The sequence below is a fragment of the Medicago truncatula genome, chromosome 7, assembly GCF_003473485.1.
Source record: "Medicago truncatula cultivar Jemalong A17 chromosome 7, MtrunA17r5.0-ANR, whole genome shotgun sequence".
NCBI lineage: Eukaryota > Viridiplantae > Streptophyta > Magnoliopsida > Fabales > Fabaceae > Medicago > Medicago truncatula.
The window spans coordinates 39,211,413-39,231,963 of NC_053048.1; the positions used below are offsets into that span (position 1 = coordinate 39,211,413).

The 20,551-nt window shown below is 32.1% G+C and overlaps 2 protein-coding genes across 4 annotated transcripts; one reads left to right on the forward strand and one right to left on the reverse strand.

The window, feature by feature from the left end:
* Position 1: 1 nt before the first annotated feature.
* On the reverse strand, positions 2-1,959 carry LOC11429119 (protein COFACTOR ASSEMBLY OF COMPLEX C SUBUNIT B CCB1, chloroplastic). Its single transcript, XM_003624465.3, has 4 exons — positions 1,523-1,959; positions 1,309-1,430; positions 592-744; positions 2-497 (listed from the first exon to the last, which is right to left on the reverse strand). Exons 1-4 carry the CDS (start codon positions 1,838-1,840, stop codon positions 311-313), a joined length of 780 nt encoding a protein of 259 aa, XP_003624513.1. The 5' UTR covers positions 1,841-1,959; the 3' UTR covers positions 2-310.
* A 7,457-nt stretch (positions 1,960-9,416) lies between these two features.
* Positions 9,417-17,701, forward strand: LOC11439523 (uncharacterized). Of its 3 annotated transcripts, none has more exons than XM_024771294.2 (10): positions 9,417-9,631; positions 9,999-11,300; positions 11,403-11,539; positions 13,120-13,233; positions 13,322-13,405; positions 13,782-13,955; positions 14,596-14,749; positions 15,168-15,328; positions 15,434-15,560; positions 15,739-17,701. In XM_024771294.2, exons 2-10 carry the CDS (start codon positions 10,974-10,976, stop codon positions 17,407-17,409), a joined length of 2,949 nt encoding a protein of 982 aa, XP_024627062.1. In that variant the 5' UTR covers positions 9,417-9,631; positions 9,999-10,973; the 3' UTR covers positions 17,410-17,701. The 3 variants fall into 3 exon arrangements, with proteins under 3 accessions (XP_024627062.1, XP_024627063.1, XP_013449467.1); XM_024771295.2 differs by having other exon boundaries at positions 10,879-11,300; XM_013594013.3 differs by having other exon boundaries at positions 10,911-11,300.
* The last annotated feature ends 2,850 nt before the right edge of the window (positions 17,702-20,551 follow it).

Sequence of the window (20,551 nt, forward strand, 5' to 3'; positions counted from 1 at the left end):
CTTAGCAAATAGGCGTGTTATTGGTTTTTTCGTACAATAATTTGTTGCGTTGCAGTTGTATATCTGATGAATTAACCAAGTAGCCATTGAACATGTGTATATGATTACATAGTATATGATTACATCCTCAAAAGTAAGAATCATAATGTTCTAAGGTGAACTAGGTGCCTGAGGCGAATATCAAAACTTTCAGCAGGCTGCTTTGAACATAAATGTTTACAGACATTTGCCTATGGGTTTAGCTGTGGCTGCTTTTTATGTGTCCTCCCTTCATTCTTGTACTTCCTGTTCTGTCATCTGGTAAAATAAGTTATGTTTCGAAAAGGCCTTTAACATAAACCATGCCCTTTTCACTAAACTTGAGTTCCTTTCTCATTTGCTCGACTTGTTGGTCGTCACCTTGAACAACGATTTCTGACAAGGTTCCATCTTCTTTAACTATCATTTTCACTTGAACTTGCTCCTTTCTGGATGCTCGAGTCCAGTAATAAGCTCCTCTGCATAAATATTCATGGCATCATCAGCTCATACTAGTACTCTGAACTAATATGCAATAATATGTATACGTAAACTGTGAATGTCTTTACTTACGCCAATGGACTTAAGATAGTTAACCAAAACCAATTATTGCCAATATCCGGCACGGTTATGGTGAGCACAAGGGAAACACTTGCCAGGCTGATGCAAGTGCAGAAAGTTAACAGTGCTGCTTGCCCCCTGCTGGGAACCATCACTCCTTCAAACCTTCATAGAAGAAACACAAACTTGTTTAGATGTTTATCTTCATTTGAAGTAATGATAAGGCTGAAGTACAGTATATTAGTAAATTAATGACATTAATAACTAAATGGAGAGATCCTAACTCGATATATTAACACCAAATAATGCGTAGACATCAGAGACTTTTGATAAATGGTTCTTTTACAACATTAAAGATTGGCCTAATTGGTCATAGTAAACTGGAGCTCCTATGCAAATATTTGATTAGTAAAATCTTTCACCAAAGAACATAAAAATTCGATTAGTTATTTTTGAAATGTCATTAAGTTACTAGAATGAGGGTTTTTAGAATTCGGTGATCGTTACTATTGAGATTGCATCGCCACAAATACGTATGTATGTCCACAGTATCAACAATTGCAACATGAATATGATCGCAATTTAAAACCATGATTAGAACATTTAACTTATTGATTAATCTATCTGCTTACTCATTGCATTAAATTTTTGTGGATTCTAAATTTCTTCTGTTGAGCATTGCAAAAGCAAAGAGAAAGCAATTAAAGAGAGAATGTAATGGTTACTTACGTGATTGTTTCTCCTCTATCAACCACTGCAAAATTATTACGAGTAAAGAATGATAGTACCTCCCCTGCAACTTGACTTGGTGCCTTATTTCCACCTTCATCTATGAAAGTCTTCTTCACAATCTATTTTTCCATAAAAACACAAAATTGTCAAAAAAAAAACACAACAATAATAACAATAAAACAAGGTGGAAATGAATGAATGAATGAATTACCTTGGATTTGACAGAACGTTTGATGAGAGACCAAAGACCAGGAACAGAGATAACAAAAAGACCAAGAGAAGTATAATAACTAGCCAAAGAGTAACCAGTAGTCTCTGTAAGTAAGAAAAGAGAATTGGGGTTTAGTAATTGTTGTTGGTTTTGTGTGATGAATTCAGCACTCTCGTGAAGGGATAAACGAAGTTTCTTTGGTTTTGGAGTTGGAAGGTGGTGGTGCTGCCATGAGTGTAGTTTGTTGGTGTGAAATGGAAGAGAACGGAGAGGGAGATGGTGTGGATGTGGGGACAACAGCATCATCTTGGCAGCCATTGGTTTTTGCAGATAATGGATATGGAGAAGATGATGGGTTTAGCAGTTGGATTTAACGGTCTAGATTTATTACACTGCTTTAACGGTTTAGATGGTATGAGTTTATGTTCCTACCTAAGCTTTAACGGTTTAGATTAAAATTAATGTTGGTTTGGTTTGAGCGCTTACAACAAACTTTAGCTTGAGAATGAGCGGGTAGATGTTAAATACATTCAGCAGTCTTTTAGGTACTCCCTCACAGTAATAATCGTTTAAGCTTAGGTATTTTAATCTAAACCAACAACAATTAATATATCATCAATTAGTTATTTTTCTTTTTTACGAATTGATTTTTAAGTTTTTATTTTGTTTTATATAGATTGGTATTTTAAGTCGTAAAATATTTACACTCTTATTTATTTTTATCCAATTAGTTAAAAAATGTTTATGAAAGTCAAAAAGTGTTTACATGAGACATGAATACTTGTACACTTTTTATTTTGTTTGCTTTTGAATTCAAATTTAATTTTACACACAAATATTTCATCAACAATATTATAAATAAATTAATTGATCAATTTTGTGTCAAATCAATACCCAATAATACATATATGAACTCTAATTTTAAAAATGGTGAATTTGAACAAATCAACTTAACATTAAACGTCTACATAAATACCTTTTAACCGAGTTTGATGAAAATAAGATAATGATGCATGTATTTTCTGACTTAAATGATCAATTTATAACAAAAAAACTTAAACAACTAACTTGTTATAAACATTTAATAACTTAAAAAACCGCGGATATTATCTTTGTTAATGATTATGTTTTAGTTTTTTTATTAATAAACTCTTGATATTTTCTTTGTTAACGTGTCGTACACTTTCACATGTATTGGTCTAATCCTTTTAGTTTTTGTTTGGTTCAGCTTCTTCTTAGTCCAGAAGCAATTTTAGAGCTTCAGAATTTAAAAAAGCAATTTCTTATATGTTTGGTTCAACTTTACAAAAGCAATTCTCTTCTCCAAAAGCAATTTTGGTTGAAGCTACAATTTCTAACTTTTGAGTTAACTAGAATCAATTCTCCAATAAATTTTATATTTTGATTATTACAACCCATTATTTTTCTTTACTGTCCTTTATCAATTATCCTTCTTTTTAGTTTGTATTTAATTTGATGAACCAAATTTAATAAAAAATTTAACGAACCAAATTATCCCCAAAAATTATTTATGTTCAAATGTTATCAAATTTTGGATTTTTCTCTACGGTTTTTCCATTCAGATTTACTATATTTATCATTTTTGACAACCAGCTCTATTATTATTTAACTTAAATATATTTTATCAAAAAATATAAAACACATAGAACAAATATTTTGTAAAAAAAAATTAGTTTAATGATCGTATTTATTATTTTTTAAATTAATCTATAGAAAAATTATTTATTTAAATTAACTAATATATCTACATTAATATTAATTTTTTTGAAGGAATCTACATTAATATTAATCTACACATACATTCAACCATGTCTATTTATTTGTATTTAACCATGTCCATTTTAGTAATTATACATTCAAAAGCAATTTTGATCAAAACTATTTAAACAACATTCATTATGTTTAATCAATTTTACATTATTGTATCGAAACATAAATCAATTCTCTCAAAAATCAATTATGTTATAATCAATTCTATCAGAATCAATTCTATTCAAAGCTGAACCAAACACACATGCAATCGATATCGTAATATTCTTGACAAACTTTGTCATATTCTATTGAAACTTTAATCTTGTCTATTGTTCTTTTCTCTTTTGTTATGAATGAAAACCATTCAACGGGGTTGCAAATAAGACGGTTGTCTTAGGTCTCAAATATTTTCAGGTGTCATACTTATTATTCTTTTAATTTAATTAGTATTAATTTTTTTAGTCCACATATATAGTATACATTTCATTCACCGACCTTTGCTTACTAATTTTTCTTCCCGAAGATAATTTTTCTTTGTAATTAACCAACTTCTATGACTAAAGTCTAAGTTATACTATGTAAAGGGTTGTGCTTCAGGGATTATGACAGCTATGTGCAGAAGTCTTTTTTGTGATGTGGGGTGTTTGGTTAAGTTATAGGTTTGTACCTCCCTCTGATGTGATTTCTATTTAGGTTAATGTTTCTTTGTTGTGTTGTTGTAATCTTTGTTTGGTTTAATGTTAATGTTAATGTTCTTTTTCTGTTGTCACTTTACAAGTTGTTCACTTCTTATCATCACACAAAAAAGTAATGCCGCTGATGTGGATGCTGATTTTTCCTTATGACAAATAACTTGATCGATTATAAACTTGAAATATGGTGTTCACTTATTGGTTATTTTGAACTTCTACTATAGTATGCACTTATTGGTTATGCTATAGGTTATTGTCATTCTAAACTTCAGCCATAGTCTTCACTTATTGATAATGCTATAACTTATTGACATCTTAAGAACTATGATTGCTCAGCTGGCCTATCCTATTAAATGTCATGATAATAATCTGCTAAAGAAGGAAATTGGGACAAAAAACATGGTGATAATTATATTGCATTGACGTTGACCAATTTTTTTTTTGTGGTGTTTTGCAATTTTGGTTAATCTAGAGTCTCTTCTGTGAATATAAAGTATATATTTTTTTTCAACATTTGTTCAAATCATAAGATATAGCTAAGTAACTTCAGCTGCATGTGAAATGTCATGGTAGTGATCTCATAAATAAAAAAGGAGATTGGACCAAATCACATGTTGGTAATCAAATTGCATTGAGGTTCACTTTTTTTTTATTGGTTTTTTTAGTTTACCTAGACTCTTTTATGTTAATGCACATTATAGTCCTTTTTATTTTTGCTATTTGTTGAAATCGTAAGTTATAATTTATAGCCAAGTAACTTCAGCTGCATGTAATCTTCATCATATAATCTCTTCTGCTATACAAATTATAGCTCTGTTTGGTTTGGATTTTGGCTATGCCAACCAGTATTACAAGCCTCATTTATGTAGACATTCTACATGTCAATCAATGGACAATGTTTTACATGGAGAATATTATGTCTCTAACTACGTTCTTTTTTATTTTTAATAGACACGTGCGATAGCACGGGTCAAACGTCTAGTACACAAAAAAGTACTATTAACCTAATATCATAGTCAATCCTTGGGTGTTATATGTTAATATGGGTACGTACTACGTACCACACATTGGACGTGGCAATGTAGTTGCCACTTTTTGCTAAAGAGATGTAGACATGGTAAAGCTATAGCATACGTAAAGCGATAATGGCTATAGAAATTAAGCCATTAAGGTGTGGAGGGAAAGGAGACTTCAGATTTGGAAGTAACTAAGGAAGCATCAAAAATTTTCTTCAGGATACAAAAGTACACTAACACTGTCATCATGCTTCGTTTTCGCACGAGTTGCATGAGGTGAGGATCAAGGTAGAGGCTGTAGCACCTTTTGCGTTGCAGCCAAGCCAAAGACACCAAAGCGTAGAGAAGCATTTCATTATCATTTTATGGAAAAAAATATAATCAACTTATTTGGTCTCCTAATTTTAAAAAGAGAAATGCCTTACCAAAAAAAGAGAAATTATATATTTATACGACCATTGTGATAACTTTTTAGACTACACTCTATTTCATACTCGTGTTATTTTCTTATTCTATTGAGAAATAATATTTGAACAACCATTTTGTGACAATTTATAATATTTGAACAACCACTTTGTTACAACTTTTATGATAATTTTCTCTTTGATACTAACATTGTGTTTTTACTTTCTCTTTCTATTGTTTTGATTTTTGTATTAATATATATATATATATATATATATATATTTGTATATTTTGGTTGTTTCACGAGTTATCACAAAAATTAGTTGTTCAAATAACATTCCTCTATTTTATTTCTTCCATTTTTCTCTTTCTATTGTTTTTGAGAAATAAAAATAGAGACAAAGAAAATTTTCATAAAAATTGTCGTAAATGGTTGTAAAAATATCCTACTCTTTTTAAAATGTTTGATGTTTTCTTCATCTGTATGACAATTTAATTTCAGTATATGACAAATGAAACGTTTATGTGACGACTTAACATATGTTTGGTTTAGTGGTGGCTTTAACCATTTACATGGTGGGTTTTCACGTTTTCTAAGAATTTAGGTATTTGAACATCTCATTACACGGTGATTATTTATATTCAACAATAGTACAATACTTTGTATTTTATATATTATTTTGTAATATTTTTTTATACAATTATAAATTTGATGAACCAAAAATCAATTCAATCTAAATTGCAATTAATTAAATCAAATTGGAACTAATTTATTTGTTAAAAAAATTGGAACTAATTTAATTTGTGTCATCCAATCGAGCTAAAAGAAAGAACACGTGATATGAAGAATTTTTGCTTTAAAACTGATTCATAAAAATATTACAAATATCTTATCCGAAAGTATAAATCTTAACTATACATAAAGATGATACATGATTTTAAACTGCTCGTTAATCCTCATTTTTATTTTTGGAAGGGATTTTATCTTTATATCATATCATTCATTTTTATTATGTTATCTTTTGAATAATATTATGGAAAAAATACAATAACCACCCTTGAAGTATATGTAAATGTAACTAACACCCCCTCTATTTTTATAATAAGCCAAGACATCCCTTGTCATTAAGCTCCTTCTACTGCCGTTTAAAGGAATGAAAGCACCGTTTTTTCTTTGTGATTTCAAATGTTCTGCATTACTATGATTCATAAAATCCCATGACCCCATCTAATCTCCAACAAAATACATGATATCAAAGTCTTAAAACCATTTTAACAATTCAAAATTGTTAAACCATAATCACACTCACGTTACCAACTATTAAAAATAGAAACACACCGAAAAGTAAGGGAAAAAATTTAAAAATTTGTCGTGAATAGTTAAACTACTAACTTACATCATAAAGCTTCAAACCGTCATCTGAAAGGCCATGAAAAGAGAGGAGTTGTATCATAGTAATTCATAATCACAAGATAAAAGAAAAATAAATCAAATAAAACTGGAAATAAAAGTGGAATCAAAGTAGATAAATAGGGTAGAAACAACCGCGCCACCATAGTATCTCACAACGCCTCCACAGTTTCCCTCTCGCAACACCACTGTATGAATGACCGACATCGCTACAACATGAATGTATAGTTTCCGTAGGCCTGAATTACTTCAAACTTCAAAATTCAGTGATTAATCACGGGTCACATTACAAGGGATAGGTTGAGAGGTGACAAGATGTTAGTTGTCAATTCTAAACGGAGAAAGTAACGGTGGGAAAAGCAAGGGAAGTTCGAAAAGTCCTTATTAGTGGACTATTGGGGTCCATTTAAGAAGTCCTTATTAGTGGACTACCATTGTATACGGTGTTACAAAAGTCATTATTCACACAAAAAGCAAAGGAAGTTTATGATGAATAAAAAATTAGAGGGGATGTTTGTTGCATTTACATATATCACTAGGAAGCTTATTGTAATTTTCCCTAATATTATTGAAATCTTCAATTAACAAAAATAGTTAAATCACTTTGTAATAGGAATAACTTCCACCACAGTTAGAGCTGTCAAAAATGGGCCGGCCCATTGACCCATATTTTTGAACCGGACCGGGCCTAAAAAACTAACAAAAAAATGCACTCGGATTTTTTCAGCCCAAGCCCATTTGGGCCATACAAAAGTTGGGTCGGGCGGGGCTGGCCCACTGGGCTTTGGGCCGGCCCATTAGCCCATATTTCATTTTATTTTTGTTAAAAACAACATATTTTTTAAAAAAATTATCAACTAATTTAAAATTTATTAACAAAAAAATATTTAAATAAATAAACTTAATAAATATGGATGAATTTAGCTTACAGTTTTATAATTTTAAAGTTTATAAATTATTAATTTGATTTAATCGAAAGAATAATCTAGAGTTTAATTATTATTCAATGTTAATGTAAAAATTACTTATATTTTTATGTCCATCCAATCATATTTTAGCAAAAAAATAATGGTGAGTAACTAATACATAAGAAAATATATAAAAAAAAGTGAATAAATTTTAAAAATAAAACATAAACGGGCCAGGCCCGGATGGCCCATGGCCCACCCGGGCCGGACTCTAGAATTCACGGTCCAATAGTAAACAGGCCGGGCTGGCCCATTACTATAATCGGGCCCGAGTCGGGCTGGGCGGGGCCGATCCATTTGACACCTCTAACCATAGTTAAAACAATATAAGTTCTTTCAACAAAAACAAGTTTCAGATAATCTGATATGGCATGCTCAGGTGCCATTGAAGGTCTCCATCCTAGCTTGGCGTTTGCTTTGTGACAGGTTGCCGACAAAAATTAATTTATTAAATCGTGGCATTATATCTGCCGCAGACACCTATTATTTGACAAGTTGTGGACAACTTGAAAGTGCTCAACATCTATTTATTCATTGCAAAAATTTTAGCATAATTTGGCAGAAATTTCGATTTTAGATTGGTGTTACAGGTGTAGATCATCACAGCCTTCGTGCACATTTTGTTCGTTTACTAATTATTTGGGTGGCACAAGGGTATGTCGATCATTTTTACAGTTACTATGATTGCTTTGTGTTTGGTTAGCGTGGAATGAGCGTAATAATAAACTTTTTAATAATTCTCACACTCCCAATACGGAGTTTATATATAAGGTTAAGTTTCATTCATACTGGTGGTTGAAGGCTAATAATGCCGTTTTGTTTTTGGTTGTCAGCGGTGGTGGTTGCACCCGTTAACTTGTTTGTGTATTTGCTTGTGAGAAACTCTGTGTTTTGAGCGTCTAGTGCTAGAGAGGCGTCTCTGGTAATGTGAATATAAATTCTATTTTTGATTTTTCAAAAAAAAAGAATATAAGTTAAAATATTTATTTAATCATGATATATTCTTGGGTTAAATATGTTTCTAGTCCCTATAAATATACCAACTTTTCGTTTTAGTCCCTTTAAAATTTTCCTTCAACTTTTAGTCCCTATTAAATTTTCAATCACTACTTTTAGTCTCTATTTTTAAATTAATTTTAGTATTTTTTAATGAAATTGTGCAGAAATGTGTAGAATATTGTAAAAGTATTCCCAAAAAAAAATTAGATTTTTTTAACAAAACATAAATTTAATATGAATTTTTAACCATCAAAAATATAAAAATTCATATTAAATTTATATTTTGTTAAAAAATTCTAAATTTTTTTAGGAGAGATTCTTATAATATTATGAATTTTCCTGCAAATTTTATTCAAAAATGTGAATTCTACATATGAGTTTATTTTAAAAGAGGGACCAAAAGTGAAGATGGAAAATTTTTGGAGGACTAAAAATTGAAGAAATTTTTTAGAGGAACTAAAATGAAAAGTTAGTATATTTATAAGGACCAAAAACATATTTAACTCTATATTCTTTTTTGAGAGGAATTATATATATTCTTAATTTTTTTTTAAACATACAGTTAAACGTAATAAAAAACAGAGACAATTAGTGTCCGGATAAATACGAAAGTACAATTATGGACAGCTAGCCCTAAGAAGCGTGGAGCTGAGCCGAGAGCAAGTTCGCGCGAAGGAATCATCTAGTTCCGAAAATAACGGTTCAGAGAGCAAGCCACATACTCTCACTCTCAAATTCAATTGCGGCAGTGTTTCTTTCTTCCATAATCCCTAAATCACCCTTCATTCTCGCTCTTAGGTTATCGTTTTCCTCTTTCCCTCTCACCACCGCCCACAATTTCACCGGTAATTATTTATTTCTCTCTTTTTTTTTTTTTTTTTTTTTTTAGTATTTGTCTTTAGGGTTTCTTTATTCCATTGTTAAATTTGATTTCATCATAATTTTTATTTGAAAACCTGTCAATGCGATGAGTTTTGTTATGTTTCCAATGTTTTTCTTCGTATTGGGAGTAGGATTATTTTGTTTAGAGTTAAATTAGTATACTCTGTTAGTGTAGAATTAATTTACACAACCATGTATCTAATAATAAGTTGGGACGTGACAACTCATGTGTTTTTGTATTTTTTTTTTTTTATTTGGAAGAGATGAAATAGTGTGGATGGTATGGCGATTTAAAAATTATAATTTGAATATTTGAATTGCATGATGTAGTTGAGAGGAAGAACAAACTCCCAATGGCAAGGGTTTTCTATAGGGGATGGCTTCATGCTTTAAATTGGATTTTCACACTTCATTCTCAGCCATTGTGGAATTTATGCTCCAGCATACTGTGGTTTTAGTGATTATGAGTTGCATTGTAGTTTTATTATGGTTAAATTTATCTATTAGGGCTGTTGATTTATTTTGGTTAACTTCCTCTGCATACTTCTGCTCATGTTTGTTATTTCAATATGACATGTGGGTATTGCGGGAACTTGCAAAGTTTCTTTGCAAGAACAACAATGTCAATAAGACAATAATAGCCAAGTCCAATTTCTGTAGAACGAAGTATTTTTTGAAAAATGAAAATGTAGGTGACCTAATAGGCTACTATAGTTGAATCACTTCACTTGATATGTTTCTCATAGCAACTTTTTACAGTAACTTTTGTGAATGCTGAGTTCCAAGTTCAGTGCAGTTTGCTCTGGAATGGAATCACATTTTATGTTTGATTCACATAATAAGCATGTAAACCAAATATGTCATCATAAATATAACTAGCGAAGATAAATAAGGTACAACATAGTATTGCAAACTTTAATCATTGTGGCCACAATTTTCCATTAAGCAGTTCTTATTCTGTAGAGTAGAGGTAAGAATGGAATGAAAACTTTGCACCAAACATGGTCTATATTGTTATTCCTTAACCTTGGCTTCTATGGTGAATTGGTTTTGTTGAAACATAGATTTGGCTTAGTTGAATCCTTTCATAGGAAGTAACTTACTAAGTGAAATTGCATATTTTTTTTAGAGATCTTGTTTGGACATATATTGAGGCACGGACTTGAAAATCATCTTGTAATTGAATCTCTTTGCTTTTGGTGCTTGTTAGGTTGCTTACTGATGAAAGCTGTTCATTAACAGTGAACAGCCTGGTGTTTTTCTTCATACTTGTGTAGTGTTCTGCTCAATAATATTTCACCTTATATGCTAATGGCTGCTGATCAAAGAAGAAAGCAATTAAATGGTGCAAGCCTTGTTAGTTATGGTTCTCCAGAACAAAATAGGACTAAGAGAAAGAATTTTGGACCGCCAGTGCAAAGTGATTTAAACATGAAATCTCACATTTCTGTTGAATGGGATGCGAATCACCAAAGGGTTGTTGCCAAGCGGGAACAAATTGGCATCAGTTGGAGACAAACGAGACCATTTGCCAGATTTGATCACAATGGACATGAAGTCTTGGCAGATGTGCTTGCCATGCCTGAAGAAATTTTTGGCCTGGATAGTTTAAGTGAAGTGCTTTCCTATGAGGTAACAATCATGTTGTGTTATTTTCAACTATTTGCAGCTAAAAAAAATTACAGTTTTTGTCCAAGAGTATTTCTAAATTGTCTTTTGTGAAACTTTTGGCAGGTTTGGAACACACAGCTTTCAGACGATGAGAGAAATTTTCTTAAGCAGTTTCTTCCTGGTGACTTGGAGCCAAATCAAGTTGTCCAGGAATTACTTTCTGGAGATGAACTTCACTTTGGAAACCCTTTCTTAAAATGGTAAGATGTCTTTCTTTATATGTTCTCTGTATAGACATTGTCTGCTGTATTTCGCATGTGTGGTTGATCTGATTGCATAGTCCATGCATGCATAAAGAAATATATGCTAGACTAGATGTGATCATTTCTTTGTTTGAATGACTGATGAAGACTATTATTTGTTGATGTAATGTGATAACTGGATTTACTATCTTTCTGGGTTGACTTAACCAGATATGCCAACTGGTTAAAGGCCCGGTTTGTTGGATTTTGTGAAATTTGATCTAGTTTTAATCATATACTTTAATATTATTGGTCCAGATCTTTTTGGCCAACAGTTTGGGTTACCTTTTTTTCTCAGTTTTCTTAATGTTTTTGTTTCTTTTTATTTTCTAGGTCAGATTTATGCCCCCCAGGGTTTTTTTGCCACTTCTTTTTATTAATAACATTTGTTTGTGGTTTGTCAGTTTGAGTTAGTAGCACCGCTGGCTTCTGCTTAAAAAAATGTAGTTTTTTTAGTTTTTTTGTATTTCCAAAATTTTGTAACTTTAGGAGACTCAATTTTATTTTCATTGTATTTACTTTTCCTTCTTCATAGGTATATAGATTATATTTGGGTTAAATATGTTTTTGGTTGCTGTAAATTTGCGAATCATTGTTTTGGTCCTATATATATTTTTTTTAATATTTACCATTCCAAAATGTCAAATAACTATTTTTTTTGTTCTCATCGTCATGTGATATATGTTAAATACTTTTATGTTTTTATGGAAAGTCACGCGGTCATCGTAGGTGACACCTAATAATGTCCATTGTGCCTTGTTAGCATGTGACTCCACTAAATTTTTTTCATGAGCTCTAAAATGAATGTTAGGTAGTGAAAAACAATATTTCAGATTTTAGAAGGATGAAAACTATAGGAAAAACTTAACCAAGACTAAAACCAAATTTTGCCTATTTTACAAGAACCAAAAACAGTAATTTACTGATTTCAGATTTTGGAGGCATGAAAATCAAATGAAATGTTTTACAAGGATCTAAACCAAAATTATCTCATTTTCTATGGACTAAACACATAGTTAACCTTTATATTTTTTGTTTTATGTTTTTTATGATCATTTCTGAGTTGTACATCAACAATAGTGTTGTTACACATGGTTCCAGCTCTAGAGTGAATTCATTGAACTATACATATTCTCAACTCTAGGTATCCAACTTGGCTAGACTACATTGATTTTCATAGAATGAGTCTACTACATAATGGTTATTTTCCCTCAGACATGCCTAAAATGACAGTGGTTCTGTATATTTAGATTTACCCAAATGCAACACTTTGGTCTGGTTTTGTTTTGTCACCATCCTATTCTCAATATTCAATAAAATTGTTCCTTTCCTTCAACTGTTTCTATCAATTTCTCAATTCTCTTCAGTGGGTTCCTAATGTTATGGCATATCATCTTTCAATTGTGTAAAATTCCTGTAATCTCAGCAAATTAATAATACAAAATGAAAAAAGAACTTAAGTTTGCAGGTCATTCATTAAAATATTCACTTTTTTTTAGACTTTAGAGCCACAAATGAATGGTAATATGCATTTGCAGGGGTGCTTCACTTTGTTCGGGCGATCTTCATCCAGATATGATTGTTTACCATGAGAAACATCTAAAATCTGATAGAAGAGCATACTTCTCACAATTACGTAAATATCATAAGGAGTAAGTCATGCACAGTTATTTTACTGTGGATTCGAATCTTGTTTCTTTTGGCATGGTACTTAATATATTGTCATTTTTCATTTGGCAGTATGATTGGATTTTTAATTAAGCTGAAGGAGAGGTGGGAGACCTGCAAAAATTCAGAAAAGGAAATTCTACCAAAGATTCTGAGGTTTGACATTTGGAAAACTGACTATATATTGCAATTTGCACACACCACTGACCACACTCTTTCGAACAGAAGTATTGAGTAATGACAGGTTTATTCCATAATTTTATGACAAGGACATGTGCTTTCAATACTTATGTACTTACATAGATGGTTTTCCATGATTGAAAGAAATAATTTGGGGTGTTGCATTGTTTCAAATCTGAGATGATAAACACCTGAAAATCTATTCAAGATGTATCTGAGGAAATAGAAACAACCACTCTAGTTTTTATTTAGCTAATGCCTACATTGGTAGATAAAAGGGTGTGTAGTGTGCATTTACCTATTTAGTATCTGTGTTGTTTTTTTAAAATAATAAGCTTTTTGCTTTGTGCAGGTCAAAGAATGATATAAAGAAAAGAAAACGGTCAAACTTGGATGAATTCAGAGATGATGATCATGATGGGAATGTTACAGTGACGTCCAAGTCATATTCCTGGGATGAAGAGGAGAAAGCATACAGTGACATCCAAATTTCCTCAATGGGACAAGGCAATGAGCTTCAAAGAAGGTATTTATCGCTGTTGCACTTGATACTGGGGGCTTTAGTGAAGGTTGCTTCAGATATTTGGTTATTATGTTATGGTGCCTATTAGATAAAAAATTTGACCACTTTTATCAATCAAAAATATTTTTTGATACTAAATGAGTATCTATAACGAGTAGGTACATGGCATATGTTGTATCAAGGACGAAGTAATTAATTCCTGAGGTCATTTGATGCAAAATTGATAGAAATCTGGTATTTTATTAGAAAGTGTATGGAAAAATTCACCACTACTAAACAGAATACACGCAGTAGTTTTGGCGGTCTGCACACCTCCCTGCCCAAAGACCCAATTCCCCTGAAATACTTATATAGTAGCTCCCCCTCATCCTCTCATATTAATAGGCAACATGCCTTATTTCTTCTGACCTCAACTAACCTAACTAACTAGGCAACTACCTCACTTCTGACACTAAGTATGTTTTCTTAATCTTCAAATGTTTTTATTTCTTATATTGGTATTTTGATTTGCTGGCACTATACATCTTCTACTGGATGGATGTCTTGCTTAACTGTGGTCTGGCTTTTCATTCGTTTATATATATATCAGCTTTAACTGTTTCAATGCTTAACTATCTGTTTATAACAAAATGATGTTTGACAGGGTGCTTGGCGAAGACTTCAATAAAGGTAAACCAAGAAATACGATGGCTTCAACTTTTATGCTTAATGTGGGAGGAATACCCATGAAAGGAGGCAAACTACACAAGGAGAACATTCATGCTAATGACGGTGACCAATATATGTCATATATCAAGGTGAGACAATCCCTCTTGAATCTCTGAATAGTACTGAATTGGTAGGGGTAAACATCTTTGTATTTGGGTTAGTTATGTCATTAGTGCTACTAAGTAATTAGAGGGACAATAAAGTTTGTTCTATGTTATGTGAAACAATCATTTTTTGTCACATCTATAAGTTTTTAAACTTCAACGAACATATTGAAAAATGAACAAGTTTTTTTAAAACTGCTATGTTCTTGTTTTATCTTGATTCTTCTTATTTGGTAGATATTTAAATTTGATTTATGTTAATTCTGTTCATTGTAGTTTACAAAAAGTACTATCTTGTGGTTTTTGTTCTTTTATGATGAGACAACAAAGCAATCATTTGCATTTTTTACTGCAGAATTATTAGCATCTCTAAGGCATTTGCTGATTAATTCCCATGTTTCAGATTACCAAGAAGCAGCACGAACTTGTTAAGAGTTTGAAGGTATCATCTAAAAGCATCCCGGCTAGCACTCTTAACTATGTTTTGGGTGACCTTGATAACTTTCATGTGCAACCGTACAAATTATTTATCAAAGAAGAACAGAAGAACTTGCATGAGCATTGGTTAGTAATGTTGAGGGCTACCTCTGTCAAATTTTTATTGTATGCTACAGTATATTTTGTTTACCATTATTGCTTTGCTTACTAGAAGATATTTAATTTCTATAGGTTACAATTGGTGAAGAAACATCTCCCTGCATCATATGCAAACTGGACAGAGAGACTGATACAGAAACATGGAATGAGAAATTCTTTGTTGCTTGAGATGAAAGAGAAATCAAATGTACTGGTAGAGGTTTGTCCTTTTCTGAAGATCCATTAAAATTTCCTAGCAGCGAGCTTGCATACATGTATCAGTATATCTATTTCTTGAATTTGACAAGATACTTAGGTTTACCTTGCCTCATGTAGCATAATAGTGGCCATTATTCTTAAAGGTTTTTGTTAAAACCTTTTCCATTAATTTTCCACAGGATGAGGATATTTTGAGCACAGGAGTCCAGGCCCAGGACGAGGAGCATGGCGGTGTTAATAACCAGTCTAGCTTGGAAGATGAAGATTCTATTGTTAGCGTCCCAGAGAACCCGTCCCTCCATAATTCTTATCACAACAGCGATGACGAGCTCCACCGCTTGGATATAGATTTGGTAAAAGATGTTTTATCAAAAGGAGACGATGCTTCACATAACAAAACTAGAGATTCAACGATTATGAAATGTCAGGATGATCCCATCGGTGAAGGAGCTCCTTTCTCATCCAATGAAGATTCTATTGCTAGATTCCAAGAGAACCCGTCTCTCCACAATTCTTATCACAGCGGCGATGACGAGCTCCACCACTTGCATATAGATTTGGAGAAAAATATTTTATCAAAAGGAGGCGATTCTTCACAGTACACAATTGAACATTCAATGGTTATGAACTCTCAGGATGATCCCATCAGTGAGGGAGCTCTTTTCTCGTATAATGATACTGTTGATAGATTACCAGAGAATTCGTCCGTTAATAAATCTTATCACAGCGATGATGAGGAGCTCCACCCCTTTCATATAGATTTGGAAAAAAATATTTTATCAAAAGGAGATGATGCTTCGCAGAACAAAACTGAGCATTCAAGGATTATGAACTCTCGGGATGATTCCATCGGTGTAGGATCGTCTGAGGGTCATGCATGGCAAGCAGTTGAAATGTCACACCCTTACTATGATTTAAGTATGATCCATGACTACACTGCCAACGGGCTATCACTGGTAAATTCACAAATTAACCAAGTTAGACAAACCCGAATGATTGGTCCAGAATCTAATTTACACCAAGAAAACATTGGTAAGGAGTTGTTACACAGGCAGTCAGATGATGGTCCCTTCGGTTCTTACCAAAGCCAGGATCAAATTGGCTTGATTCAGTCCCTCATCAAGGACAAAGGGGTTGGCTCCTATCATCATGAACAAAAAAGAGCTGGGTTAAATTTCCAGGCTTCAAACGATATTCCAATGGGGGATGGCCATTTTTCTAGTCATTTTAAGGAGTCTCTGCAAACGTCTCTGACATTGGATCAAGGTCAGAGGCAAGCTGGTAATATTTTCATGCCAGAAAACGTATCAGGTAATATTTATTCTGACACAGGAAGTTACTTAATCCCCAGGCAAGATCCACTAGCTGCAAGAAATATTACTGATTGGGCTGTTAGTGCCCCTCGCATGGTAGCACCCTCTCATTCTCACATTAATACCAATAATTTCATTGGTCAGCCTTGGTTCTCTTCAGACCAGCAAATTCAGGGTGCTTGGAATGGATCTGGCAATGGCAATCTATCTAGTCAGAGTCTTGGCACTGGAGGAAACTCCAATCATAACTTATTTAGTGTTCTATCTCAATGTAACCAATTACGTTCAGGTAGCCCTTATGAGTCAATCAGACACACTGACCAGTTCCTTTCGCCCAGAACCTATGGAGTAGTAGATGCAGGTACACATAGGATCAATGCTGTTGTACCACCATCTTCTCATCCGCTAGATTATTTCAGTGAACGTGATGCACCTGGTGCTCTGGTGCCTGATGATATGACATGGATGAGCTTGCCACCTCAAAATCCTACTTTAAATGATCAAATAGGATCATACTTGAGGTCATGGAATCGGTAAAATGTTTTGCCTAATTAGCATAGTTAGTTTTGTGACTGGAGCAAGATGCACAAAAGGGATGAGATAGGTTTATGTAAATAACTATACCATGGTCAACTCAACACCATGTACATATCTAGATGGTAGATGTGTTGGAAAGAGAAAGCAGTGGTAAGCTTGAAAATTCAGGTTGATAGTGAAGTTAGATATTTCATTCTTAATTTTGATTTTTTTCTTCATGTTTCTAGAGAGATTATTTAATAATTTTCAAAGGTATCAAATGCTGAAAGCAGGTGCCTCTTTTTGAGCTATATTTTGTTTTGTTTTTTCATAATTTGTTTATTGTTGAAACAAACTGGTCTTGCTGCATGTTATGAATCACTTCGGGTTTGACAAAACTCACTGTGATTCGAAACATGTACGGTATGGTTGTTTGAAACTCATGAAAGGAATCAATGACGGTGTATGAACATATTATAAATTATTTTTAGGCAAAATGACTCTCAACGTCCCTCAACGAACGATTTCAACCTTTATCTTTTTTTCATGTCAGTTTCGTCATTTTGGTCGGTTTGCATATCAATTTTCAAGCATCAAATATAATGGCTTAAAATAAAATCATGATTTGAAGCTTAAAAATTCTATATGCAAATTGACCAAAAAGATAAAAATGACAAAAAGATAAATGACGAAAGCGTTATCTAAAATTAAGTCAAGGGACAATGCTAGTCATTTTGCCTTATTTTTATAACTTTTTTTAGCACTTGCCGGTTCATAAGCTTTACTATTTATTAATTAGATCATACTTTCTTTTTTAAGGAAATTACTCCCTCCGTCCCAAAATGTACGACGTTTTGGCCGTTTCACACGTATTAAGAAATATAATTAATATTGTGTGGGAAAGAGAAATTATGAGTTGTTTTATAAAATTATCCTTAATAAATGGTATGAGAAAGATAAATGAAATAATTGAAAGAAGAGAGAGTAATTAATAGTCAAGAATATAATAGGAAAAGTAACATTAATATTTTTATTGGTATTGTAAAGCGACATATAATTTGGGACAAATTTTTTTCCAAAGCGACATACAATTTGGGACAGTATTTGTTAATTATATCATACTTATATTTGTTTATAGTATTGTTGAATAGAAACAAATGGTCTTCATTTATTAATTAGATCATACTTATTCAGGTATATGGTTGTTAGAAACTCATGAAAGGAATCATGGCTGTATTCATACTTATAAAATTATTTTTTATAACCTCTTCCGAGCACTTGCCAGTTTAATTAATTTATTCTTTTGAGGAATGTTTCATTTATTGATGTATATAATTTTTTGACAATTTTTTAATTATGCCATACTTACTAAGCTAATAAAATTTATCAAAAACCCATTTGTCCTCCTTGATAAAAGTTTCTCACAATTATTTTCCATCTTCTTAAAACAATTGTCCTCTAATTTTTTTTTTTTTGGGGAAGAGTTATCTAAATTATTTGAAAAGCTGTGTCTTCTTTATATACAAGCCAATAAATAATGGCTCATAAGTGATGCAAGTATATGTAATGTAACCTACAATAACGTACTGGCCACTGGGGAAGACATTTGAATGATTGGATTCCACCTTCGCGAACAGGAGCTGGGGTCATTTGTCTCGTCGGTTTATTTCCTCGCAAGTCACAACCACACATTGAAAGATAATTAACATTCCTTTTGATCAAATGAAGGAAAGGATAATGAGTAGGAAAAGATCTTGTCTATTTTGTTCCAACAATAATAATTTTTTTTGGGGAAAAGGAGCTAACAAAAAGAAAAGAAAAGAAAAAGGTTAAAAACTAGTCTCGGTAATGCATCTCTCGCCAGGCATCAGCCTGCAGCAGCGGAAGCAAACTCTCCGGTGGCTCCAAAAACTCACTCCAAATATCATAACTTGTAGCTCCTAATTTAGCAATGAAATCCGCGGACGAATTCGTCTCCCTATCAGAATGCTTTAACTAATAATTGACGCATGATGATGTCAAGGACTCACCATGGTTGAAACTAACTAACTAAATAACCAGAGTTGAGTTAGAGTAGCAAATCAAATCCTTATATCCTCTTTCCAAGCTACTTTCAATCCATAATATAGAGCTAACAACTCTACATGTATAAATGTGGAAATACCAACATTTTCAGCAAACCCATATAGCCAACTACCATCATTCCTGCGAAGAACGCCACCGAAACCAGATATTTTGGGATTTTCAAAACTGCTGCCATCAACATTCAAGACAACGGTCATACTCTCCTCTGGAAGCCAAGTAAAAATGATAATTTAATCTTTTAAAAAATGAATGTTAGCGAGTTTAACTTTTTTTTTTTTTAGGGAATTAGCGAGTTTAACCTATTTTCGCGTTTAACTTTATAATTTTAAAAGTTTGATGCAGTACCCGGATGACAAAAAAAAAGTTTGATGCAGTAAGATTTTAGAAAATAATACTCCCTCCGTCCCAAATTGTATGTCGCTTTAGAAAAAAAATTTGTCCCAAATTATATGTCGCTTTACAATACTAATGAAATATTAATGTTATTTTTCCTATTATATCCTTGACTATTAATTACTCTCTCTTCTTTCAATTATTTCATTTATCTTTCCCATACTATTTATTAAGGATAATTTTGTAAAACAACTCATAATTTCTTTTCCCCACACAATATTAATTATATTTCTTAATACGTGTGAAACGGCCAAAAACGTCATACATTTTGAGACGGAGGGAGTAATATATAGTTCTTTAAATTTTTTTATACCTATTTAAAAAAAGTAGAAGAATAAAAGCGACTGCTTGAATTCTTATCCAAATAATCTCGGATATTTAGAGAAAGACATTTTTTTTTTTTATTACACATACGAAATTTAGTGATTTTTTTTTGGTTACAAATTTGGTGATTTAAATTCCCTAAAAAAAATGGTGATTTAAATGCATTTTACTTATATTTCATTTCATTATGCAAGTAATTGATAAAATACGATGGAAAAAATGCAGGGCATTTTCCCAATTTTTATTTGGTTTCTATTTTCATGAATTTTAGATATGTTCTTTTTACTTAAAATTTACAATTTTTTATTCCTAGACCATAGACTTTTTGATTATTTACAGTCTTTGCAAAGATATAATTTAC

Excerpts from the sequence above, each read along its gene's own strand:
- LOC11429119 (XM_003624465.3), bottom strand. The coding sequence starts at position 1,840 with ATGGCTGCCAAGATGATGCTGTTGTCCCCACATCCACACCATCTCCCT. Across the intron at positions 1,431-1,522 it reads AACGTTCTGTCAAATCCAAG|ATTGTGAAGAAGACTTTCAT; the intron begins GTAATTCATTCA and ends ATGGAAAAATAG. Across the intron at positions 498-591 it reads ACTATCTTAAGTCCATTGGC|AGGAGCTTATTACTGGACTC; the intron begins GTAAGTAAAGAC and ends ATATTTATGCAG.
- LOC11439523 (XM_024771294.2), top strand. The coding sequence starts at position 10,974 with ATGCTAATGGCTGCTGATCAAAGAAGAAAGCAATTAAATGGTGCAAGC. Across the intron at positions 14,750-15,167 it reads AATATATGTCATATATCAAG|ATTACCAAGAAGCAGCACGA; the intron begins GTGAGACAATCC and ends CCCATGTTTCAG. Across the intron at positions 15,329-15,433 it reads AAGAACTTGCATGAGCATTG|GTTACAATTGGTGAAGAAAC; the intron begins GTTAGTAATGTT and ends TAATTTCTATAG.